The 27,046-nt window shown below is 39.4% G+C and overlaps 1 protein-coding gene across 3 annotated transcripts; it reads right to left on the reverse strand.

Annotated features, from left to right (window-relative positions):
• Positions 1–1,508: 1,508 nt before the first annotated feature.
• Positions 1,509–26,734, reverse strand: UBE2D3 (ubiquitin conjugating enzyme E2 D3). Of its 3 annotated transcripts, none has more exons than XM_067468618.1 (8): positions 26,111–26,734; positions 6,946–7,009; positions 6,799–6,830; positions 6,020–6,097; positions 5,592–5,697; positions 4,788–4,881; positions 4,279–4,350; positions 1,509–2,818 (listed from the first exon to the last, which is right to left on the reverse strand). In XM_067468618.1, the coding sequence occupies exons 1-7, from the start codon at positions 26,132–26,134 to the stop codon at positions 4,302–4,304; spliced, it is 447 nt and encodes a 148-aa protein (XP_067324719.1). In that variant the 5' UTR covers positions 26,135–26,734; the 3' UTR covers positions 1,509–2,818; positions 4,279–4,301. The 3 variants fall into 3 exon arrangements, with proteins under 3 accessions (XP_067324719.1, XP_060635140.1, XP_060635141.1); XM_060779157.2 differs by having other exon boundaries at positions 4,301–4,350; positions 26,111–26,733; XM_060779158.2 differs by lacking the exon at positions 4,279–4,350 and having other exon boundaries at positions 26,111–26,726.
• Between the last annotated feature and the right edge of the window lie 312 nt (positions 26,735–27,046).

A 27,046-nucleotide genomic window follows, 5' to 3' on the forward strand; every position in this document is an offset into this window, starting at 1 on the left:
TGAATAGATATTAGGGTTGGCTACTCTGCTATGTTGCCTATATCCACCCTATTTATTCAAAATCTTAAGCTTCATTTACCTTATTTTCAAGGTCTGGGAGCCAATGCAAACCGGTTATGCCACATTAATGAAAGCTAGAAAACAGAGTTTAAAGGGTTCTACTCAGTTAGGATAATGGCTGCAGTTCATCTTTAATGTTTCTAGAAATCTTAAAATCTGTAGTCATGCAATTTAGCTACACCTTAGGTTTATGCAGGTTTACTCAGTGTGGCAAACAATGCCACATGGTGAAAGCAGAATGAAACATCTTAGTCAAATAATAACTACAGTATGTATTAACAAGCTTTACCAAATTGAATAGTGGTAAAGCTTCACACCAAATTTGTACATGGATTATACAGCTGATCAGCAAATTAAATGCAAGCTTAAAGGAGAGTGTCTTGTATAATATAATCCAAATGTATCACATCACCATGGAAAATGCCTGTTAAGTAAGAATATTTACATTTGTAAAACAATTTGTTCTCAATCTTACATTCCAGTTTCAAATACCTAGGTTTATAAACCTGAATCAGTAGTTGTTCTTTTTTCTCTCATCTATAAACAAATAAGGGAGGGTTTTCCCCCAATGCTATGCTTAGAACTACAACCACACATAAGCCAGATAAAGTTTAAATCCACATTCTTCAGCAGAAGAATCAAGCACATGATTAAACTCCCCATTCAATTAGGATCACAATGTTAAGTGTGAGCTGAATAATTCCAATTTGTTATTACTCAGCATACTTCAGGATCTCAGCGCCATGCTTGTTTATCTGTGTTAGGCAGCTGGCTGACTGCAGAGACAGAGAAGCTACACCCAAATAATCAGCCTGTTTCCCTCTAAGGATGCTTTTATTGCCAGCAAAACCAAAAAGTCTCAAAATACTTGGGTTCCCAAGGCAAAACAAGCCCAACAGCGAGGAACATTTCTTGAATAGGCAACTGAATGCTCCCAGAAGGTAGGTATTTACGGTGTCTTAAAGTTGAAACAAACCATGGTCAAACTACATGTTCCACTTTTATAAAAGTTACAGTTGAACATTTATTTTACATCTAGGGTTCCACAGTTATGTGGAGACAAAGAATTAGGATGCACAAAACTATAAGCAGTGCCAAAAGTGGAGCTAGAAGTCACAGAAACACAAACTTATAGTACAGGACTAGAAAGTGCTGAACTATGGTAGACAACAAGGATGGAGACAAACCATGAGTGTTAGGAAGACGAGAAAGATAAGGATACTGTATTATCAACACGATCAAGAGAAAAAAAGAGTGGCACGAACAGTGCTTCTCAAAACAAAACAAAAAAACCCAGTAGCAATGACTTTATTCATTCATTTTAGCCACCAAAATGAGTGACCACTGCAAACATTGATGTTCAGTAATGTAAGTGGCAGCATGGTAGTCCTTTGATGGATAGTGAATATCTCACATAGAAAAGTCACTTCAACACAACCTCATGACAATTCCCACATCAAAACAGTACTTTATTTTTCAGTTTTTGCCTCATTACTCCCACATAAAGATCTTTCAGCTGTTAAGTGTACAAGGTGAAGAAAAGCTTCTCAGTCAACAAGCTAGGTGCATCTGGAAAGGTCTCCACAACACACCAGTACATATATCACCTGGGTCCCAAGTTCATATTTGAACTCTTGGCTCCCAGTACCTTTAGTGTAGCACACTAAAGTCTACACTACTAGATTAGCTTATTAGTTCTGCATACTCCAGGGCTGATCAATGTGTCAACCTGAACACAGACCAAGTTTGATAACTGAACATGGCAAAAAGTTCACTCTACTAACTTCACATCATTATTTGATGCCAAACAATGAGGCAAATCCCAACAAGTATATACAAAACCACCTTTGTTTTTACAAAAGATTTTGTTTCCCATGTTGATTAATCCAGGCAGCTAACTCATTGGTTTATGTAACTTTATTGAAGAAAATAAAATCAATTACTAGAAGAGCTATTAGTTGATCACTCATCCATTGACAACTTGCATCATTTATTCAGTGCTATATTTATCGGTTGTGGAAGATAGATTAACTAATAGCTCCAGGCATCCTAACAAAATTTAAATGAGTTACAAAAATGTTCTGAGACCCTATTCTGGAATACAAGGGATGTTGGACTTCCAATTTCCATTCTCTGTAGAACAAGAACTGGTCATTCCTTTATTGACATGCATAAGATACATCACGTGTTCTGTTCTGCTGATGCTACAAGTTCTGTACCAATTCTCCAGCCATACCAGTTATGAGCACAAGTATGTCATGAAACCTCAGTCTCTAACACTGGAAGGTTTTAAAACAAGATGGATGATGCTACAGCAATGTTATTCCCTGTGATGTGAGCAAACTGAACATCCATCTCCCCTCCCTTTGGATGATATCTTCAGTAGAACGGTTAGAGCAGTGAGGAATGATTTCAATCTCATAACCAAGTTAGAGTGAAGACATTGGCCACAACACACATGCTCCATTTAAAGAATTCTGAATCTTGGGCAACTGTTCTTGTATAACTACTTTACAGATTCTAAAAAGCAGTTATTGTCCAAAGCTGGAAGAGCTAAAGTCTTCTCAGATGAGCATGTGCATGAATGGATAGAGGTAAATAAAAAAAAAGATGAGGTCTGATAGGGGAGCAGCCGGATAAGAAAATCAAAAAGGAACAGTAATTTAAAGTTTATTCCAGCTATAATGCAGGTTATTCTGACTTAAGGTAGCATCACATGGCATACTTCTGAGTCCATTCCCGGGATATTCTGTTGTACCTGAAAAAGGAAAACATGTTAAGCAAAATCAGCAAATCCACAAAATCAGCAATAAAAATGATCAAGGAACTCCCACACGTTTAAAGTCACTTTAAGCTTTCCAGGAACATGCTCATTTACTGCAGTGTTAGCATATTCGTTGAAATCTAGAAAATTAAGCCTCTGAATCACATTCAGATTCAATTGGGAGAAAATTCACATGCGTAGTACAAAGAAGCTGTGGCAATAAGGAGAACTGAGTTTACTTGATGTATGGTATCAGGTTAGGAATTGTGTGGCCCTGTAATAAAATGCCCATAAGATATACCCAATTTAGCCAATGGTGAGGGATGTTTGGGAAAGGCTGCTTAACAACATCTAGAGGACAGTATACTTGCCACCCCACCTTACCTAGAATAGTTTATTGTTTTCATTTACACAAATTATTATAGTGTCCATCTCCAAACAAACAAACCAGTTTATTCAGAAAGGTGATGTCATTTAAGAGTTTCCTGTTAGACTTCCTGGCCCAAAATACCCTTACACTTTAGTTTTACTTATCAGAGCCAAAGCAACCTAAATGGTACAAACAGGAAACTAAGTGACATCAACACTATTCTATAAACCTCGCCCATGAACAACAATAGCAGTTGTGGGGAGGTATAGACATGCCAACTATGTTGAATATCCCTACCCCAACATATTATTACTGTTCACCAAATTCTTAAGCACTGACCTACATATGGAGAAGACTATGGAAAAACCACATAATTGATAACTTAAGGAGCAGTGCCCCAGGGACTAGTACCAGCTATGTACTGATTGGCTGCAACTACTTTTTCACAGAAGCTTATAGCTCAGGAACAAACACCAAAATCACCACTACCATGTGAAACCACTAAACAGCATGACATACCTGAAAGCACCTTTTAATGTGCAAGGGCAGATAAATAATCAGTTACAATATTATGGCAGTTAATGCAAAACTCCAAATGTCTATAAACAGCACAAAAAAGCCCTTTAAAACTTAAGATTCTGTCTCTGTCCCCTCCCCCCCTTCAAAAAATACAGAGCTAGAGAGAATGGCATAGAACTCTCCTGAATTAAAATCAGTGCTATATTTACATGCTCCGTTATGTTAGTGTCTATCCATACATGCCTACTAGGTTTCTGTAGTTCATGAACCCTGATTTTCACCTGCTCAGCAATCTGCACTGGATTTATTACTAAGCCATCTTCTTTGAGGTCTTGCTAATACTTACCAGATGGACACATCCAGAACCAAGAAATATTGAGAAAAACCTTCTTATATTTGGCTACACTTGTTTTGCCATGCAAAAAAATTGGATTTCTCACACTAGATACAGATCAAGCAGTTAAAACTTCTTATTTCCATAACTGGTACATTCTTTTGTTAGTGAATACAGTGCCTTAAAAGCATGCTGCACTCAAGTGCTGAAGTCTCAAAATCATTAATGCACCATGAAGTGCAGACAGTCTTACCCTACAGCATAGCGTATTTCTCTGTCCACTCTCTTGCTAACCTATTGTACCTAATTGGATAAGTATATTTAGTAACAAAGACAAGCCAACAGATCTTGTAAGACTACATAGGCAAGATTTAATTGCAAACTTGAAGCAGAAAGCAGTTCCAGTGGGTGGTTTTTGAGACAAATACATCTAAACCGAAGGCACCAATTGAGTCAAGAGAATAATCAATAGCTTGAACATTCCCACCCCACTCTAAAATTCACATTTAATGTACCACAATTGTTTTAAAACTGTTTCATAATAATGTAAAAAGAAGAATTTAACATACTTGTGTTAAATTCTAGTTTGTATTTTATATTCCTCCTGAATCCTCTAGATATAAAAACAGAATATTTTATTCAAATCAGTCTCCAATTTAAGGAAGAGCAAAAGTGAGTCAACTGTTCTCTAGCCAATATTTCCACTAAGTCCATCTTTCCAAGGGAACTACTGTACTTACTTGTCTCTGTCTGTTTTATAGATACGTGCAATCTCTGGCACTAGGGGATCATCTGGGTTTGGGTCACATAGCAGTGAACAAATGGATAAGAGAACTGCAACAAGACAACATTTACAGTAACATCTTAGAAAGAATTGTAAACAGTTCATCAGAAGACACATTCATTATTCATCCCTATGCATGAATGCAGATCAGGTCCAAAGGTTTTCTTGCAAAAAGGTTTGCTATATGTTGGATAAACAGCTTAAGTCAACTCAAATTAAAGCCACTGAAGTTACTTTCTTATACAAATTGACCTTTCCTTTGGTGATGATTAATAAATATAAATGACACCCTACATTTTCAATTCCTCTGAAAACATATCTAAGGGTTTCAGTGTTAATAGCCAGACTGTTTTCAATCCTCTCATACTTATTAAATACATGTACATGAGATCAATTAAAAGCGAGATAGAAAGCTTGCTACACTTTCCCATGTTGTAATTTTCTGTGGAGGTGTTACTTAACTAAAAGAGTGTTTATGGCTAAATGAGAAGCCTCATTAGTTGGTTTCACAAGAATCCATCAATGAAATATAAAAACATATGAAAAGCTTTCCCATTGTGTAGTTTTGAGATTCACATCCAAGTGCCCCTCAACTCCAGCATTACTAAATTGAAATTATAACAGTTTAATACACTGAGGAAAATATGCATGGTTAAGCACTTTTAACCAAATCTACTAGCCGGTCTGAGTCCCTCTACGGAGGTAGAGAAGATCGGGATACAAAAGTTTTAAATAAAATAAATAAATAAATACTACTAACCTTTAGAAATAGTTAAAGCAGGAGACCACTGTGACCTTAGAATGTCGAGACAAATGCTGCCATTACTGTTAATATTTGGATGATAAATTCTTGTTGTAAATGCAACCTAAAAGAGATACATGAGTTTTCAGTTAACACACAGGCACTTCTGATCTGATTAAAAGTACCTGTCAAAGTGCTGAGAGTCCAAACAAGCTACTGACAGTGCTGCAAACTGTATTGTACTTCACTGTTTCTAGGATTATGGTTTATGTTCCTTCAGTTGTGTGAAGCAGAAGTATATGTTAAGCTTACATCACAAATTTAATATATATCTGAAATAAATTAAGGTATTTAATGTATATGAAAATGTGAGGGGCATATTTATGGTAATTATAATTTCCTATGTTTAAGTCTCTTATGTACTATTCCTTCTCAATCATACTTGCCTTGGGTGGTTTGAAAGGGTAGTCTGTAGGAAAATGAATTGTCAGGAAGAAAACACCACCTTGATAAGGACTGTCATTCTGTCAGAGAAGGGAAGTTTAGAGTAAAATAAATCAGAGGTCTTAGCAGTAACTATGGATCTCAGAATAAAAACAGAAAGACTACATTCTTCATGAAAGCTAAATATAAGGACAGGAAACTGCAACAAGATGTTTAAGTTACAATGCTTCATTTTACAAGGTTAGCGGGAATTACAGATGAAAAAAATAAAAACCCTGCCCCCTGGAAAATTCTTAGTTATTTAATAATTGACATGTAACTAAAGTAGAGTTCAGCTCTGTTTATGGAACATTTTCCCTAGAAAGATTTGCTTGGCATCAACACTGCTTTATTTCAGATGCCAGATGAAAGCCTTATATTCTCACAGGCATTTTAGAAACAACAATGGGGTGTATCCACTGAAATGAACTTTACTATGTAACTAGAGGTTTTTTAACTGGTTGTTCAGGGGTTTTGGACTTCAACTCCTAGAACACTGAACACTAGCTAAACTGCTGAGGTTTTGAAAAATGGGAGTCTAAAACACCTCAAGTCCTACATTTGAGGATCACTAGTACAATCCACGCAGGAATCTTGGTCAAAAGCTGTACATAAATATTTCAAATGAATTAAATCAAACAGCTATGAATGCAAGCTTGTTATTTCAGAATTTTGAGAGAATGAAGTGATCTTATAGAGTAATTCCTAATGTTTCAGTAAAAAAAAAGTTTGCCATACTTACAGGACCCATAATTGTAGCTTGCCAATGAAACACTAGTGGGAGAGAAGAAAAAATAAGATTTAGTATTTACATAGCTTTCTCATCACCAATGCTTGAATAGGTCACATTAGTTTAGTTAGTCTCTAAAGCTCCTTGTTCATTACTTACTGTCATCTCCAACTGGGCCTGCGGAACACTGGGCTGGTGGATCACGGGCCAAGTCACTAAGTTCCTAAACAAAGAAACAAACACTACTTTTAGATCATGCCATATTTTTGTCCCTTGACCATGAAAGTGTGAACTCAAAAAGATGTTACGTAGAAAAAAATACCAAAACTGCTCCAAATGGATTTCTATACCAAAAGGGTAATTACAGGTACACGCTGAACACATACTACAATGCTCCCTTCTGATTTATTGGGGGCAGGATTGAAACGTTTTAAGCACTTGTATTTGTGCTAGATATACAATGTGAAATGCAAAGTTGTAGGTAACTCCTTATTTTGATCTCAGCTGAACATGTCACTGGCAAGCTTTAGGGATCACAGCTAATGATTGTTCCCCACTTTAAATACAAAGGTATTCATCACACTTACAATGAAGTTCAAGGAAAACTGAGCATTAATCTGGAAATCTTCCAAGCAATCTTAATACACAGCTATACATAATGGTTTACAAAGTACAAGAAACCCATAGTCTTGAACAGATTCTCGGATGTTACTAGCATTAGCTACTTCATATCAGTAAAAGAAATAGCAGTTCCTAATAGTTTCACTGTTTTGTGTGTGGCTACAACTCTCAAGTGCTGATTTTATACATTAGTGCTACATCTATAGAACGCTAATGTAATCAATACAGCAAACACTAACACCAAATAGAAAGTAAGTTCATAGTTTCGATAGAAAGCACAATTCTGTCTCTTTTGTAAAGGTGCTGGCCACCTTGACATCTTGCATTTTCCTATGCAATACTTCTTCACCTTGTACAGTAAAATCCCTTTGTAGAAATATCCCATGAAGCTTAGAAAAAATTAAATACCTTCTCAGTACTACTGTGCAACTCAAAGAAATGGCATATAACAGAAACCAAGTCTTAGGTACAGATAAAACTTTCACTGTGAACTATATGGGGAAAACAGCCCTAGACACTGAGCCACACAGCACTTTTAGAAAGGTTACCACTGCAATTGACATGACACATTCCCCTGAACCTGTCCAACTTTTTCCAGCAGCTGATCATCAAAGCACCATAAGCCTCCAACTGTCTTTGGAGATTACCTGAGCAATGATGACCAACACCAGGCCTCCTGTCTCAAAAGAAACCACAGCCGGTTCAAAGCTACAAAGTCACTGAGGCACCCACTGTCAAGACTCAATTAGCACCCAAAATCATGAACATAATTCTCTCAAATGTGCAGCCATGTCCAAAGATGTCACTGCCACCAGCTTGAGTTAAAAATTGATGAGTCCTATTATCTTCTCACATTCCATTTCCCATTTCCTGATTCAGCTCATCACTGATACAAGGCACCATATTTATCATGTACACTCCTTCATATAAAATGTGTCAGGATACTGACTCAAGGAAACTCCACGCAGCTCTTTAGCAGATGGGTTTAAAGCAAGATGGAATCCGTAGAACAGCACTAGCAGCTGTTCTTTACCACCATGTTCTGCACTCACTCCCCAGACTGCAGCAGAATCTCCATACCATAAAATAGTAATAATAATGAATTTATTATCCGACTCTCCCTGCAGCTCAAGGTGGGATACGACGTAATTAAAATGAGATAAAACAGTATTAAAAGACATACATGACACAAAGAGTTAAAATACTAGCTATAATCCACTGATGAAATGCAGATAAAATTCACAACTTAAAATTTATTGGGTTGGTCTGCTGGAAGAGATCTATTCTGGTAGCTATTATGATAAAGGGCGTCAAAATCACCAACAGCTGCAAGAGAATAATCAAAATTGCATTTCCTGCTCCCCTTCTCCAGACACATGCTAACCAGCAAATAGATGGATAACCCTTCCACTGCCATCCCAGCAATAAAAGGTTGAGGGCAAAACCAGACTGAAAAAGGAGCAAAGGAATGAATTTTATCGAGAAGAATCTCCACGCACTTGACTATTTTCTCCATGAAAAAGACATTTGTCAGAGCAAATGTCACACTTTTAAGTGGCATAGACTGTGTTTCTTTCCCACTACCATCCTAGCAATGAAAAGTTGAGAACAAAACCAGACTGAAAATGGAGCAGAGGAATGAACTTTATTGAGGAGAATGTCGACACACTTGATTCTTTTCTCCAAGAAAAAGATATTTGCCAGAGCAAAAGTCACACTTTTAAGTGGCATCGACTGTGTTTCTTTCCAATCAACTACTGTATCTAGTGAGGTTTGGTTTCAGGACCCGCCATAGATATCGATATCCATGGATGGACAAGTCCCATAATATACAATGATATAATAAAATCAGCTTGCTTTTTTGATTTTTTGGGTATACTCACAAGCCATGAATGGTTCCCCAGTGCCCCATACTTTATCCCTAGTACCCAATACCAACACAAAAATGATATTCCTCCCTGCCTACCAACAAGTTTTTGGAAGTTTTGTGGTGATAGATGCAATTATTATGATTTTTATGTTTTCAAAATTAAAAGAATAAACCATCCATTATTTGTCCCAACAGTTCTAGATATAACTTAAATGTTTATGATGCCTGACAGAGCAGAAGTCAAAATAATCAGGCTTTCCAGATGCTACTGAACTGTCACTCCCAGCTGCTAGAGGCAGCTCAGACAATATTGAGTTCAGCAATTTCCAGAAGACTGTGGTTCCCACCTGTGCACTAAGCTTAAACTCGCTGAAGTCTGTGGGATTCTCATTCCATTCTATTTTTTAAATCCTGTAATCATACATTCAATATCATGTCAGTCTTCGTTTGCCATCTCTTCTCCCTAGTCTCAACCTGATGAAGTGAACTGAAGATCTTGAAAGCTTCTTCACAATTTTGTGCATATATGCTTGATTCTCAGGTATTACCTGAAAACAGATTATGGAATTTATATTAGTCTCTTACATTTGGGATAAAAGGACAGCTTTATAAAATTATTGGAAGGGGGTAGTTATTCTCTAAAGCAGCTTTTCTTATGGACGATGCAGAACTAGATGTATACCCTTTAAGAGCAAACTAGGTTTGATGTCTCAATTAGCACTATTTTAAAAACAATTCCAGCACATGCGGTTGTTGAAAGTTGTGAAATTAGGAATTTGCTAAAACAGATGCACAAACTCCTCCCACAGCTAGGAAAGCAACAGCAGACAACCGGCGAAACTTATTCCATAGTATGATTTATACCAGTGGTTCTCAACCTGTGGGTCCCCAGAAATCCCAGCCAGTTTATCAGCTGTTAGGATTTCTGGGAGTTGAAGGCCAAAACACCTGGGGACCCACAGGTTGAGAACCACTGATTTATACGAGTATTCCACAATATGAGCACACAAAGTTCAAAGAGGCTGGTGGGGGAATTGGTTTTTGAGTGAAAGCCATTTCTAGGACTTCAGGTGGGCCAAGTACTGAAATCACTTTTCCAGGTGTCTATCCTGCTCCACTGATCATACCTAGTAACTTGGGAATGGCAAAATCTGGACCTAAGATACTGCTAAACCACAACTCTCATCAGCCCTTTGTCCATCCTATATTATTATGGAAGATGATTTTTTTAAAGTATTCACAAGCTGTTTGTCATAAACTCAGGCAGTTCATTAGTCAAATCCAACTGTGACCATGCAGAACCGATGATATTTGAATTCCAGTCATGGTATTTGGTTCTTTTATATTTCGATTTACTCAGCACTTAACCTCTACCAATTAAAACTGAAATGAGTTTGACCATTTTTAGTCTTTTGTTGAAAAAATGCTGGAAATTAATATTTATCAGCATATAACTTTGTATAAATAAGCATTGAGGAATGTTGAATATTTTAGTCTGTATATATAGTACTTATTGCAGGAGATACAGATCTTTATAGAAAGGTTCCAATTCAATATCTGGGAGTAAGAGATTTCATGGCTTTCAATCGGAACTGGTTAACCTATTTCAAGATATCATTTTATCACCAATAAAAGCACTGATTATTCAGTGATCAATACTTAAAAGCAGAGATGAAGCTTAACAAAATGTTAATACAGTATTATGTCTATCAAGGAATATCTGTTTCAAATGTACTTTTTTATCAAGTTTACGTAAACCAGTTGAGTTCCAGGACTGGGGAGAAACGAAGGGCAAAAAGCACCATCAATTTAGTCTGTTGTTGAGTACCTGCCTATTTATTGGGGAAAGGCAAGCAGCTATTATCTAGCAAGCAAACAAGCATACTATTTCTTCAGAATAGAGGTTCTCAACTTTTGGTATGTTACGTGATCCATTAATCACTCTGCAAAAGAGTGAAAATTCCACTAGGATTAGCAATCATGTAAGGTAAATTTTAAGGCAGTATTGCTAGAACTATACACTGATGTCACACACAATAAGTCTCTTAGTACAGTAATTGTAAATTGCTGTAACACCTTGCATCTCAGCTAGACTATCGGACAGATGGCAAGCTATTCAACCTCAGCAGACTGAAAGCCAAAACCAAGGTTACAACAACATCTGTTATAGAACTCCAGTATGCTGATGACAACGTCGTCTGTGCGCATTCAGAAGAAGATCTACAAGCCACTCTAAACACCTTTGCAGAAGCATACAAGAAGCTCAGCCTGTCACTGAACACTGAAAAAACCAAGGTGCTGTTCCAGCAAACACCAGCCAACCCCTTTCCAATGCCAGTGATACAGCTTAATGATGTAACATTAAAAAATTAGATCATTTCCGCTACCTTGGCAGCCACCTCTCCACCAAAGCCAACATCGACACCGAAATACAACACCGCCTGAGCTCTGCGAGCACAGCACTTTTCTGAATGAAGCAGAGAGTGTTTGAGGACAGAGATATCCGTAGGGATACCAAGGTGCTTGTTTATAGAGCTATTGTCCTCCCAACCCTGCTATATGCCTGTGAGACATGGACTGTCTACAGACGCCACATGCAACTCCTGGAACGATTCCATCAGCGCTGCCTCCGGAAAATCCTGCAAATCTTTTGGGAAGACAGGCGGACAAATGTCAGCATGCTGGAAGAAGCAAAGACCACCAGCATTGAAGCGATGGTCCTCTGCCATCAACTCCGCTGGACCGGCCACGTTGTCCGGATGCCCGACCACCGTCTCCCAAAGCAGTTGCTCTACTCCAAACTTAAGAACGGAAAACGGAATGTTGGTGGACAGGAAAAGAGATTTAAAGATGGGCTCAAAGCCAACCTTAAAAACTGGCATAGACACTGAGAACTGGGAAGTCCTGGCCCTTGACCGCTCCAGCTGGAGGTCAGCTGTGACCAGCAGTGCTGCAGAATTTGAAGAGGCACGAATGGAGGGCGAAAAGGAGAAGCGTGCCAAGAGGAAGGCGCGTCAAGCCAACCCCGACCGAGACCGCCTTCCACCTGGAAACCAATGCCCTCACTGCGGAAGAAGATGTAGAGAAAGAATAGGGCTCCACACCCACATACGGACCCACAGGAACACTGGAAGACAATCATCCTCGGAAAACAAGGGATCGCCTAAGTAAGTAAGTAACTATCCGGTTGAGGACAACTAACTGTTCCATACACTACTTTAAGCCCATGACTGCCTCCAGAGAAGAATCTGTGAGTTTCAAAATCTCATAATGATAAAGATATACACGGCAGTGCAGCTATATTAATGGCATGTATTTTGAGCTCATGAATAAAAATCTAGCCTCAGACAAAAATCTAGACAAACAAAAGGTGCATCTTATCTGGCAGACGTGTTTCTGCATTGTTTCCCCTACTGTTTGTGAATAACTGGCTCTATTCTGCCTCAGAATTGTACTTGCTACTATATCAGTCCTGTACACTGGGAATCAACTTGACACAGACTTCTCCATGGGAATCAAGCTAACAGTAACACAGTATTGAAATGACAATCAATACTTAAACCAGCATATGAGTAAAATGTGGCCTGTAGATGATGCATTAAAATCTACACTTTTAAAAATATGCATACACCTCTAAAAGCTTATAATTCCAGAAAACAATTTTGCAATTCCTCACCTGCAAAAACCCTTTACTTTTAACAGAATTAAGGAATGCATTAATTAAAATTATACAGGAAACCTTAAGTGAGATGTTTGTAACTCTGAAAGGGAGTAATGCATTGCTGTGCATATGACAACTTAAATTTCTGACAGAACTGTACTGCAAGGTGGAATTTGTAACTCTTAATATAGTTCTTATTATACATTTATTTTCCAATATAAATGTATATACTTAGCCTTCAAATAATCACAATCACTACTATTAGTGATTAATCAACTCCTGTCTGGATGTTCTGACTAGCTTCCTGCCAACCAATGTTCATACCAAAAAATATTAACTTTAATTGGGGAATAGTACCTTCAAAGTCAAAGAGATCTGAGAGCAACATAATTATATTTTGTTGAAAATGTATTTCTCTCAATTTCTTCAAGAGTTACTATTCTGTAATAGGTTAACAAGTCCTTTACTTTGGATGCCCTTCTATATATTTTTGTCTTCTACACTGCTTCAACAGATCCAAGAACACAGATCATCATAGAAAAATCTTCACATAAATACAGTGTTTATTTAAACTACTGCTGCACACAAGTGGAGACTGGAACACTAATCCTAATATCAACATTAGAAGAGGAGTAGATGAACTGTGATATTATCTGAAAGCCATATAGTCCTCCACATTTGCAGGTTTAGCTTGTTTCAGATTTGATTAATATGACCTCTCTGGGAATTACTAGGTCCTCTAGGGCAACTCTGTGGTAAGTGTCCTACAGAGATGTTCTCTCAGATTTAAATAAAAATGGTTTTCTAACTTTTGAAGGAGTCCTACACCCTCTAACCCCTACAAAAGTGGAGGACAGACTGTTTAAGGGAACTACAACTAAGTAATGGCTTTCTAAAAGGCCGAGGTGCTGAGAGTCTATCCACCCCACACAAACCAACAAAGACCCAAAAGCATTATGCCATTAAGTGTTCAATGCATATACTAAACCATTCATCACATACTGGACAGCTTAGAAATAGTTATATTGTGTTAGATTTTATCTCTGGATATATGCAACCTCATAGCCCAGGAGGATTTCAATTTGAGAATTAGTCTTGTAAGCAATTTTGCCCTTCTAATTTTTAAGAATGCAAATGGCATAGAAATAATGTCTTTATCTTTCACATCTGGCAGCTTCGCCAGCACGCCAACGACTTAAATCTAGACATAGTTTTCTAAGATCTACAGAGACACTCGCTGGAACACCTCAGCAAGCGAGAGTCCAAAAGTGGCAGGCTCAAACCCAGCACCTCAACCAATGGCTGATACCAAATGAGAGACTCCCTCCTGGGCACACAGAAGACTGGGCGACTTGGAAGGCATTGAACAGACTTGCGCTCTGGCACCACGAGATGCAGAGCCAACCTTCAGAAATGGGGCTACAAAGTAGAATCCTCAACATGCGAGTGTGGAGAAGAACAAACCACTGACCACCTGCTGCAATGCAACCTGAGCCCTGCCACATGCACAATGGAGGACCTTCTTGCAGCAACACCGGAAGCACTCCAAGTGGCCAGATACTGGTCAAAGGACATTTAACCAGCTACCAAACTCACAAGTTGTGTATTTTTCTGTTTGTTTGCTTTGTTCTGTTAGACTGGTTGTTCTGACACGACAAATAAGCTTCAATAACCACCTTTTCCCATCTGTATATCAACAGTGACAGAATCCTGGGTGTATCAGTAGTTCTCTTCTCCAATAGCAATTCAAATCAGAAGCTGTTATCAATAATATATTACATTACATTGAGCTATAAACAAAATTCACAGCTTTGGTATTCCAGGGTTTCTGGATTCATGCTTAGTTCCACGCAGAGATCACTTAAAAAATAAAAGATGGGAGTACACCACTTACAACTAGATAGAAAGAAGAAATAAACCAATTACTACTTTCTGAATGTAAGGCAAGTTAGAAGCAGGAATAACTGGACTTAGATGAGTCTGTATGAACTACATTTCCAAGTAGCAATTAACAACAAGGAAATGCTGAAGACTATATGAGTATTAGGCAAAGAAAAATTATCAAGCCATCAACAATGGACAGTCTTGAAGTATATTCTGATGACGGAATTTGCAATTCTGCTACCAGATGTCATTTTAAATAAAATGTGGGTGAATTGGACCTGGGGCAGAATATATATAAATAGCAAGCCTTACATTTCACCCACAACGCCATCACATAACATCACAAGCTACTTTTTAGGCACGTAAAAGACTTTTTGTGAAGAGCTAATAGTAAATAACTATACAAATAATGACCCAAGTTTCAAAGTTTGTTTTTTATGGTAATACCACAAGACAGTTCAGCAGAGAGGTCTTTTGCTTTTGTATGTTATGATGACTGGTCAAGATAAATGTTGTATTAGGAAGTTACACACACTGCTCTTTATTCAAGCAATTCACGCTGCTATTTTAGATTCTGCTTGGAAGTTCAAAAGGCTTAGTAAACATGAACTCTAAAGATCGATACCAGTGTTGTAGCTTTATTCCAAAATAAAGGTAATGTGTTCTTTAAGGCACATTAATAATAAGTGTAAATGTACTTCCTTCAAAATAAACAATGTCGATCATGTGAATGATGAACACCATTAAAACTAGTTCTACTAGACAGTGTTTCACTGTTTTATCAAAATATTTATCCATTTGATTATCCTACAGAGCTGCAATAATGGTTGCTTTAAGCCAATTCCAGCTTGTACTCTTATCATTTAGCCCAATGCTTCTCAAGCTCTAGAACCAATCTCCTCTGGAGTGGTGTGGGCAAAATACAGAATAAAGAAGCCACAAGTGAAGAATTTTTTACAGAAACTAAAAACAGAGTTCTACCACTTTCCAGTGCCACTACTGAAACTGGTATTTAAATCTATATGTTCTCTCACAGAGCAGATGAATGAATGTATATGATTGTGCAAGATATTTGTATCCCCCATTACCTTCTGCAGTACAGAGAATAATGCTACAATGGTAGTGGAGCATAAACAGATTTTTTAAAAACATACACTCTGACTAACCTGGCCTCAACCCAAGAAGCAGAATTAGATACATTTGAAGAGACTTTTATACCCTTGAAGGGCAGGGGGAGAGAAATTAGGTGTACTTTTCACAATGCTACTTGAAGAAGTTGGAAGAACTATGTTTTACAATTAATATATTTTTTACATTGTCACTTTAAAATAAATATTTCAAGAGTTCACTTTATATAGGTGAATTTGGAACAATCATTCCAACTAGCATCAGATAATTTTTTTGAGAAGTTAGCTATGTCAACACAATTCAGGAATTTCCAAGTATTCAATTTTTCCCCTAGGAAAATTCTATAATAAATCACTTTATTCACACAAACTCATCAATTACCATTTCAACTTCTCGGTCCTCAGTCTAATCCATCAGAGATTTCAATTATGAGAAATGTAGATTTATTCCATATCCTGTGATGGGTACACAAATTTACTTTGCAATACAGACTACAAGTTTCTGCCCTTCTCCCAAGCAAAAATACTATAAGCGTATTTGTGGCATGCTGGCTCTGGCAGAAGTGCACCTCAACCACTTCAAATGTACATAATATAGTATGCTTCTGATGAACCCCAGCTCTTCTTCCTGTAACAACTTGGTAACTGATAAAAATTCATGACTGCAAGGCAAGACAAAATATGGAGACCATTTCCTCCACAGTACAACATCTTATACGTCAGTGATAAGACATTTATGGCAAGAGTATACAAGCTGTTGATCTCCATGGATGTGGTAGCCCCCCAACTCTGGAACTCTCTCCCCAAGGACATTAGACAAGTCCCAATGTTGGCAGTCTTTAGGAAGAGCTTGAAGACCTGCCTGTTCCAGTGTGCCTTTCCAGAATAGGAAACTCCCAGCATCATGTCCCAAACGCACTTTACCAGAGATTTAAGATTGACTACATCGCACCTAACCTAAAATCCTTACATTTCACCTGTCATGTCCAGCACTTTTAATTTATTCATTACATTTGGCCCGGCCCTAGTTTTAATTGTGTCATGATGTGTTGTTTGATGTTTTACTGTTATTGCTTTAATGTTTATTGGTTTGCTTTATGAGTTTTATTGTTGTATTTGTTATGCTGTTGTTTTATTGAGGGCCTTGGCCTTTGTAAGCCGCACCGAGTCCTTCGGGAGATGTTAGCGGGGTACAAATAAAGTTAATAATAATAATAATGGGACTACACCTGAATTTAAAGTGAGAAGGATGAAGTCACTGCCAGAGTGCCATCTAGAAAACTTAGAAGACTCAAATGTTATGAGTAATAAACTAAATGAAATTTTATAAATAAAGCTGTAACCTTTGTGTATACAATTTTCTTGGTCAAAACCATCCACACTCTGTATTTCAAATGCATATGCATGCACTAGATTTGTAAATAATCATTTATTTGTCTGTTTAGCCAAATGGCATTGCATTCAGACAATCAGGGAGAAAAAAAATGTCTCTTGGTACTGTTCTATTACCGGGCAGAGGCCACTAGGGGTGCTAGAGGGAGAGAGAAGGATAGTCCATTTTATGGGGGAGTTGAAGGAGTAAAAACAATTTCCCCCTTTTCTCTGGTTATTCCTCCTCCCCTTTCCCATATCATAAACTATGGTTTTTTCCATGATGGGGACAAGGTTAGGAATAACAGGAAAACAGGGGGAATGGTTTTCCTACCTGTCTCTCCTATTAGAGAAAAGGGCTATAAGATTAAAATTTCATACATATAATTGTGTGTAAGTCAATTTCATGTTTAAGTGTAGAGTAAATTCTGAGGTCAAAATTATGGATTTTGCTATGACTTAAGACATATATAACAATGCACTGAGAGAACATACTCAGGTAAAGCTAAAGAGATTGAGAAGATCTCAAAATTCGAGGGGTTACAACTGGATGTAAAGTGCACTGCTGATCTTAAAGGGTCTACATCTCTGCAAATACAGTTAGGGAAAAGAATATAAATGGGAATGACAATGAACCCCCCACACTCCCTATCAAATGAGGGAATGTGTGATAAAGAGCAAGGGAAGGTATCTGCCTCTATTAGAGGGGGTTAGTGAGGAAGGGCTGCTTTTTTTTCCTCCAGGCTGGGCACGTGATATGTAATAGAGTGGGAATGCTACTTTCATTCTCCACCCTGCTAAGAGGTGCTTCTTGCCTCTGTTCTTGTCACTGCTCTCACACTGAATTCCAGCATTGATCTATATATAAATCAACCCAGTTTTTTAGTTGACGTTTTGTCGAATAAGTATATATGATAGATTACAACTCAAAACACACGCATTTACAGCTAATTGTTGCTATTACAGATCTTCAAGATGCTTTCCATCCCTACAATTTTTTTATTTCCAGACTTATGCAGTCTCTAGTATTAATTTAAATAAACTAATACAAACCTGTAAACAAACATAATTCACCGAGTAGATGCTTTATACCAGAGGTTCTCAACCTGTGGGTCCACAGGTGTTTTGGCCTACAACTCCCAGAAATCCTAGCCAGTCTACCAGCTGTTAGGATTTCTGGGAGATGAAGGCCAAAACATCTGGGAACTCACAGGTTGAGAACCAATGCTTTATAAGCAAGTCATTGTAGGTTCAAACCTAAGTTACCTTCATAGAAGTTGGGGAAAGATCCCTGCCTAAAACTCCATAGTAGCTGCCATTCAGTCAGACAAAATGAAGCTAAATGGATAGAAGGATTAGATGGATTCAGTTCAATGCAGCTTGTTTTACTTACACATCTAATTCTTAGTATTTTTATGCCCAAGTTTTCAAGGTTTGTCAAATCTTTAAAGAATTCTTAAGATTTATATTTGACCATATTAAGCTGTGAAAAGAAAGCAAACTGTTATGTACAACTTCACATGCCCATCAAGGATTTGTTATATAAGCATGAAAGCACTTCAAAACTTTTGGTCCTAATTTTTCCATGAGGCAGGCAATTGGCAAGTATCCAACCAGACATGAACCTAAAACAAAAATGAATCCTGTAAAATATTGTTTTCACTGAAATCTCTGAAATAGGAGTAATGGGGGAAAGGTAAGATATAACATTTTCCATGATGTGCTATCTTTACATTAGAGATTATGATACGGGGAAGAATAAAATAAAAACTGTTTCGATTCACTGTCAGATATTCTGCATTGTGTGCACAGATGAACCCTGAGATTAAAATCAATACAGAACAATATAGTGTGGCTGACAAGAGGGGGGAAATATCAATTTAGAAAATGAAGCCAAGGTATTTTTGGATAGACGCATCTCAAAACAAGAATAGAACTATTTTTCTTAATTATTTCTCTTGACAATGGAGTAAGCAGAGCAGCAACATTCAGAAAGCAGAGATAACAAACAATTTTGATAACTGAATGCAAGGTTAATGATGTCATGGTAGTTATATTTCAGAAAAATACCAAGCCCAAACACAATTTAGTTGATGAATGAATTCCAATGCCCTCAAAAAGAAAAAAGAACCACTAATTATGGTACCTTTGAAGAAAATATATTCACCCAGATAACTGCAACTTGCTCACCTTCAAACCCACTGAGGAAAAAAAACACGAGGACACACTTTTCTGTATGCCACTAACCACGTCCCCGTCCCCCCCCCCCCCATGATTTAACCAAGAAACTGGAAGAATAGATAACATGGTATTTAGAATGGATTAAGTTTAAACCTGCGTTCTCACCTTTTCCACATGGATAAACAGAAGAAACAGCCAATGAAGACACTAGTACTGTAATCATGTGGTCTTCAAGAAATGGATGTATCATTGCCTATTAAATCATGAGATTTAGGTCAAATAATGTGAACCTGAGTCTCAGGTGACTATTAGATATAAGACCAAACTACTTGGGAAAAGAATGGGAAAGTGGCTGGGGTACATTCCAAGAATTGTATGCAGACTAAATTGTATCTGTAGTTTTAAAAAAACTGTTAGCATGCATTTTGTGTATGAACTCAGGAATGACAAACATGGCTGTGTATCTTGTTTGTTTGATGTTTAACTTTGTTTATATTTGATACTGTTATATGCCATTATGTTGCTACAATCACGCAATATACATATAAACAGAGGGGAAGGAAGGAAAGCAGTGAAGACCAGAATGGAAAGTGGGTGCTCATATTTAAAATAAGATATTTCAGCATGTTTGTGACATCAAGATGTTAACTCTAATGTTCATTTGCACACACAGTTCAGGAAGATTAGCAGTGAATCAACATCCAAATAAAAGGATGTTCATGTGTTGTTCTTTCAAATATTCAACTACAGTAAGATCAAAGCTGATGCTGCTGAACTCAGAGGTATTTTCTATTTTTAAAAAAAGTTAACAAAGTTCCTCTGAGATTTCAATTGACAGACATGGTCTTGGTACAAAAATATTTGAATAATACTTAGTAAGCTTAATTCTAAAGGGATCACTCATAGACTAATGTATATCTGAAGAAATACAATGGAAATAAATAAAGCACTTGAAGACACAACAGAAAAAAGGGAGAGATACAAACTGAATTAAGTTTAAATTAGAGATAATCAAACATAAACACACCTTGCTAAGCATCAAGTAACACAGCAAGAACAAGCAACTTAGAGAAGGGCTAAGGAGACTAGGGTTCAAAATGATCATTCTTCCAATAAAATGTCTTCATGCTTTCAGATTCTGCCATCCACTGCCTAAAAACACTCAAATCCTATGTTTCTCAAACTCTGCTCCTCCTGGAGTTTTGGACTTCAGCTCCCACAATTCCTAATAGCTGGTAAGCTGGCTAAGATTTCTGGGAGCTGAAGTCCAAAACACCTCGAGGAGCAGTTTGAAAAACACTGCTCTAATATATCTAAGAGACACAATTTTTGCCCCAATGTATGTAATGGGACTAGAGCATACACCATTTTGGTATTAACCTGTGATGCTGAAACGAAATCCCTGAGAATATCATGGTCGTACTGTAATTATCGACCTTGGACTAGTCACTCCCTTTTTGCTCAATCTACTTAAAGTGGACTGAGAGACTCAAACACTACGTCTGAGGTCTTTGAAAAGGCAGCAATATAAATATGATATCACTGTCAAATGAGTTTTGGTGATGCAAAGCATAAATGTGCTAGGACTGACAAAGTCTTAATGAGACCAGATTTTATTCAAATTTTATGAACAGATTTCTGAACAGCTTCATTTTTTTTGTTTTACAGCTGATACATCTGAAACGCTGTTTTCCCATACAACACCAAGTCTTAAGATGAAATGAGGTCAAGTCATACAATGTAAAATTCTAGTATTTGAGAAGCCCCCAGTGAATGTAAACGTAAATCAACTCACTTCAGCCCAGGAGATAAGTATGCCACCTTATAATTAATGCTGGAAAAATTCCATATGTTTCCACACTGAAGATCTGTAGGTATGAGGAAAACAGGTCCCTGACATGTAATTCCATTAACTCAGCTACACTAATACAGGAACTACAATGAGTCATCTATAGCAGTGGTTCCCAACCTTTGGTCCTCAACGTGTTTGGGACTTCAACTCCCAATCAGCTTGAACAACTGTCAGGAATTGAGAGAGCTGAAGTCCAAAACACCTAGAGAGCCATGGCTGGAACACTGATCTATAGGATTCTCTTTTAGGATTGTCTTTACATGAGCACTCATTACACACTTGAACATCTTCATATAATCTTTCAACCTATTCATTTGTAGTTTTTCCTCTCTGATTTAATTAAGATAGATAAGTGTTACATCAACAATCCAAAGCTACTGCTTCTCTTCTCAAATGTAACTTGGTATTTAGTCAAATGTAGAGCAATGGTTTGAACACTGGGAACCGATTGAGATCAAATGTTCAAATTCCTGTTTGACCATGGAAGCCCACTGGTGACCTTGAGCAAACTGCACTTGAGAAATATGCAAGGACAAACCCCTTGAACAAATTCTGCCCCAAAAATGCTATGATAAATTTCACTTTAGGATGACCATTAAACCAAGGCAAATAAACACAGCAACAAATCCAGACTCAAGTGTATACAATGCAGATGTGCCAAATAAAAGTCAACACTAAATGAAAGTTTCAGAATTTTTGGCCTTGTACAGAAATTTACACCCCAAGCTATCAACTTAATATTGTATTTTATGTACCTTGAAGGGAATAACTTAAGAAAAGGCATATTTAAACATTTAAAGACAAAGCATTGTAAGATGCTTGATGAGGAATTAGTGCAACATAGTAATGTAAATTTTAGTACTTGAAGATAGATGAGATTCATTATTTCAAAACTGTCTTACATAATGAAGAGATCTTTTAACCTAATTCACATTTCTGGGGCAGGGGGGGTTGGCCCACAAGAACTACTGAAAACCTTCACATAACATTTTCCCAGCAATTCTTACTTGAAAAGGTATGCCAGAAGTCGAAATGTCTAGTATGAATTGTAGAACAGTGCAGAGGCCAAGACTGAGGGGATAAAAACTGGACATAATTATATCAAAATGTTGAGTGTCCAAACTTCAGGCTATAACAGACTTTGGCACGAGAGGATATTTTTATCTGGAGAATCCAAAGAGGCTACAGCTAGAACTAGACTATCATACTTTGTAGAACAGAGGCAAGAATCACCTGACCCTAAACTGCAAATTCCAGCAATCTTAGTCTGCATTGCCAATTTGCATGGAATGCTGGGGCATCCAGTCCAACACCATCTGAAAGGACACATGATTCCTACCCCAGAGTAGGCCCTATGAAATCAGTATGTTCAAATTACTTATGGCTTAAGTTGTTATTTCCATATGCTTACTCAAAGTATGAATACAGGAACTCTCTGCCTGAGTGTGGTAGAGGCTCCTTCTTTGGAGGCTTTTAAAAAGAGGCTGGATGGCCATCTGTCAGGCATGCTTTGAATGTGATTTTCCTGCTTCTTGGCAGGGGGTTGGACTAGATGGCCCACAAGGTCTCTTCCAGCTCTATGGTTCTTAACAACCACTCTGTGAGAGGAGACAAATCTAGTACTCTGTTGCTTTGGGTTCAACATCCTAAAACCATAGCCACTGAGCATACTGACTGGTACTTCTAGGAGCTGTAAGGAATCTGATTGCAAATTAAAATGGGGCAAATACAAGCAGAATCACATATTTTTTTATCTTCCCCACTTGGCTTTCTCTTCCAATTCTTCAACATGTACTCACACAATGCTAATAATCAAAACACTTCAGAGTCAGCGTGTTAAACATCGTGCCTCCATGTTGCTGACAGAACTAATTAGAGCCAGGCAACTCCCTTAATAGTTATGCTCTCTACCTTGAGGAAAACAAGTTTGAAAGCAAGCTCAGAAGAAGAAAATCCTATCAAGATGTAATACTAATTCTGCCTACGTAGAGCTGTAGTAAGGGCTGTGTTTGACGCTGACACTGCAAGTTCAGCAAACCTCTGGCAAGCAAAGGTGGCCACGTCAAAGAAGCACTTTGCCTAGAAAAGACATGATGTTTTTAGTTGGCGAGCAATAGTCCCAAACCGCTTGTAGCAGCTAAAATTCTGTCACCTTCCTCAGATCCCAGCAGGGCAGACTTCCTTCAAGGCTGACCCCCGCTTCAGTTTACAGAGGACGTCACCAGCGAAACTGGGAGGGCGAAGGAGAAGGCATTACCTAAGCCGCACCCTCCGCTACTATGAGCCAGGCTTGCACTCGGAATAAGCGCTGACTTCCTCCTCTTCCGCCACCACGACACTAGCTTCAAATTAGCTCTGTTACTCCACCCTCCTTCTAGATTGTGCAAGAACGAAATTCTCCATGCATCACACACAGCCGCCACAGACTTCCGCTCCTTGTCAAGAGCAGAGGCAGGGGGGGAAAAAAGGCATCCATTCTGGGTCTATAACAAAAGAAGATCGGGGGAGACCGGGAGCTGCGTAGGGAGATCTCTGCGTGTCAGTGCTGTACACACTGAAACCTAGAGAGGAGAGAGAGGGGAAGCAGCTGAACTAGCTAGGCAAACCCGCCGCCATCTTGCAATGCGGGAAAGAAGTTCACAGAAAGCAGTGAAGGGGAAAGGCGGATTCAACACGTAAACAGGCACATACACACACACAAACATAGAGGACCCTTCCACACTGCCATGTAATCCAGAATATCAAGGCAGAATAACCCATAATATCTGCTTTGACTTGGGTTATCTGAGGGCCCTTCCACACAGACCTATATCCCAGGATATCAAGGCCGAAAATCCCACATTATCTGAGTTTGGACTCAGATAACCCAGTGCAAAGCAGATATTGTGGGATTTCCTGCCTTGATATTCTGGGATATAGGGCTGTGTGGAAGAGCTCTGAGGCCCCTTCCACACAGCTGAATAAAATCCCACATTATCTGTTTTGAACTGGATTATATGGCAGTGTGGAAAGGCCCCGAGTCCACACTGCCATATATCCCAGTTCAAAGAAGATATTGTGGGATTTTTTGCCTTGATTTTCTGGGATATAGGGCTGCGTGGAAGGGCCCTGTGATCACAGTGTCATATATCTCAGGGCCCTTCCATACAGCCCTATAACCCAGAATATCAAGGCAGAAAATCCCACAATATTGGCATTGAACTGGGTTATCTGAGTCCACACTGCCATATATTCCAGTTCAAAGAAGAAAATATGGGATTTTAATTCAGCCGTGTGGAAGGTACCCAAGTTCAAAGCAGTTAATGTGGGATTTTCTGTTCTGATAATTTTAGGATATAGGGCTGTGTGAAAGAGCCAGAGCTACATGAGTCCACACTGCCATATATCCCAGTTCAAAGCAGATAATGTGAGATTATATTCAGCTGTGTGGCAGGGACCAGAGCAACACAGGGGTTCCTTTTCCTATTCCAAATTATCAGGCGACTTTTGCCATATATAACAGGCATGGGAAAACTTGGTCCATCCAGGTGTTTTGGACTTCAACTCTCACCATTCCTAACAGCCTCTGCTTAAGCGGGAAAGGAGGGGGCCTGAGGCTCTTAGGAATGGTGGGAATTGAAGTCCAAAACACGTGGAAGGACCAAGTTTTCCCATGCCTGTTATAGATGGCAAAAGCTGCCTGATAATTTTACAATTTTTAGCAATCTCCTTTGGAATAGGAAAAGGAATCCCTGTGTCTCTCTGGTCCCTGCCACACAGCTGAATATAATCCCACATTATCTGCTTTGAACTGGGATACATTGTGAGATTTTCTGCCTTGCTATTCTGGGTTATGTATGGAAGGGCCCTGAAAATATTCCTGCTTCTTGGCAGGGGGTTGGACTGGATGGCCCTATATCCCAGATTCTCCTGTAAAATTAATCCCAGAGACTATGGAGGTGGATCCCATTTAGGGCCCTTCCACACAGTCCTATATCCCAGATTCTCCTGTAAAATTAATCCCAGAGACTGTGGAGGTGGATCTCACTTAGGTCCCTTCCACACAGCCCTATATCCCAGATTCTCCTGTAAAAATTAATCCCAGAGACTATGGAGGTGGATCCCACTTAGGGCCCTTCCACACAGCCCTATATCCCAGATTCTCCTGTAAAAATTAATCCCAGAGACTGTGGAGGTGGATCCTACTTAGGTCCCTTCCACACAGCCCTATATCCCAGATTCTCCTGTAAAAATTAATCCCAGAGACTGTTGAGGTGGATCCCACTTAGGTCCCTTCCACACAGCCCTATATCCTAGAATATCAAGGCAGAAAATCCCAGTTGTGGACTCAGACAACCCAGTTCAAAGCAGATATTGTGGGTTATTCTGTCTTGATATTCTGGAACATAGGGCTGTGTGGAAGGGCCTAGCTGAAAATTTGGGGAAACGTCGCCATCACAAGGCCCGATCCAAGGGAGGCTTGGGAATCCAGACAAAAACATTGTGGGTTTGGTTTAAACCTCTATCCCCCACACACACTCTAACACAATTCCACAGATTGACCCAAATCTTGCTGCCATAACAAGGCCCAGTCCAGTGAAGCTTCGTCGTCGAGATAATCCACGCAGTAACGTCGTCCAAGCAAGGGCCAAGGCGGCGAAAGAGTAGTATCTCTTGCCTTTATGTCAACACCTAATCCAACCTCCCCCCCCCCCCTTATATATATATATAACCCGGCGAAGGCGGAAGTGCCGAAAGAGCGAGGCCTACTTCCTCACCTTGTTGATGCGCTTGAGGGCCATGGTTGGTGGGCGAGGGGCGGGAGGCGCTGCTCCGTCGGTGTCGCTGCTGCTGCTCCTCCTCCGCCTTCTTCTCCGCCGCCTTCTCCGCCGGGCCTTGCCGCCGCCGCACTCCCTCCCTGCGGAGGATGGAGCCTGCCTGCCTCTCTCGCTCTCTTCTCGCGCTCCTTCCTCCGGAAACCAGCCGCGCCGACGTCACCGCCTCCGCCTCTGGCTCGTCCCACCTCTGAGAAAGCCTTCCCCGCGGCCTAGTTCGGTCCCGAGCCCTTGAGGCCTAAACGCCCGCCGGAGTTTGCGAGGAAAGGAAGACTGGGTGAAAGCTTAAGGCGCCGCCGCCACCGCCGCCGCCACTGATGGCGAGGCCGAAGAAAGGGGCGGGGCTAAATAAAGGCCCCGCCTCCTCCGCCGCTGCCCTCCCTCCCTCTTTGGCGTGGTTTCCGATTGGAGGAGGCCTGCAAACGCTTAACCGCCACCGTAGCCTGGATGACTTGACTGACTGACTGGCCGCGCGCTTGCTCTGGCTCGAGACACAGAGAGGAAAAGCTTGTGTTGTTACACCCGCGCATGCGCACTTCGTGCTGTTTGTTTCTATTCTGCCCTTACAAGATATATTAAAGTGGAGGAGGAAGGGGGAGGGGGAAGGGAAAGGAGGCAAAAGAACCTCTCGCGAGAAGAGTGTGCGACCGCTCGCCGCTGAATAAGCCCGTTCTTGTCCTCCGTGCGCATGCGTAGAGAAAATTAGATGTCTTCCCCAAAAGAAGCTCTCGCGATAAGAAGAAGAAGGGGAAGGGGGGAGAAATGTGTTGTGAGCGCGCGCCGCTGAATAAGCCCGTTCTTGTCCCTCGTAGCGCATGCGTAGAGAAAAATTACATGTCTTCCCCAAAAGAAGCTCTCGCGATAAGAAGAAGAAAAAAA

Source organism: Anolis sagrei, chromosome 5, assembly GCF_037176765.1.
Source record: "Anolis sagrei isolate rAnoSag1 chromosome 5, rAnoSag1.mat, whole genome shotgun sequence".
NCBI lineage: Eukaryota > Metazoa > Chordata > Lepidosauria > Squamata > Dactyloidae > Anolis > Anolis sagrei.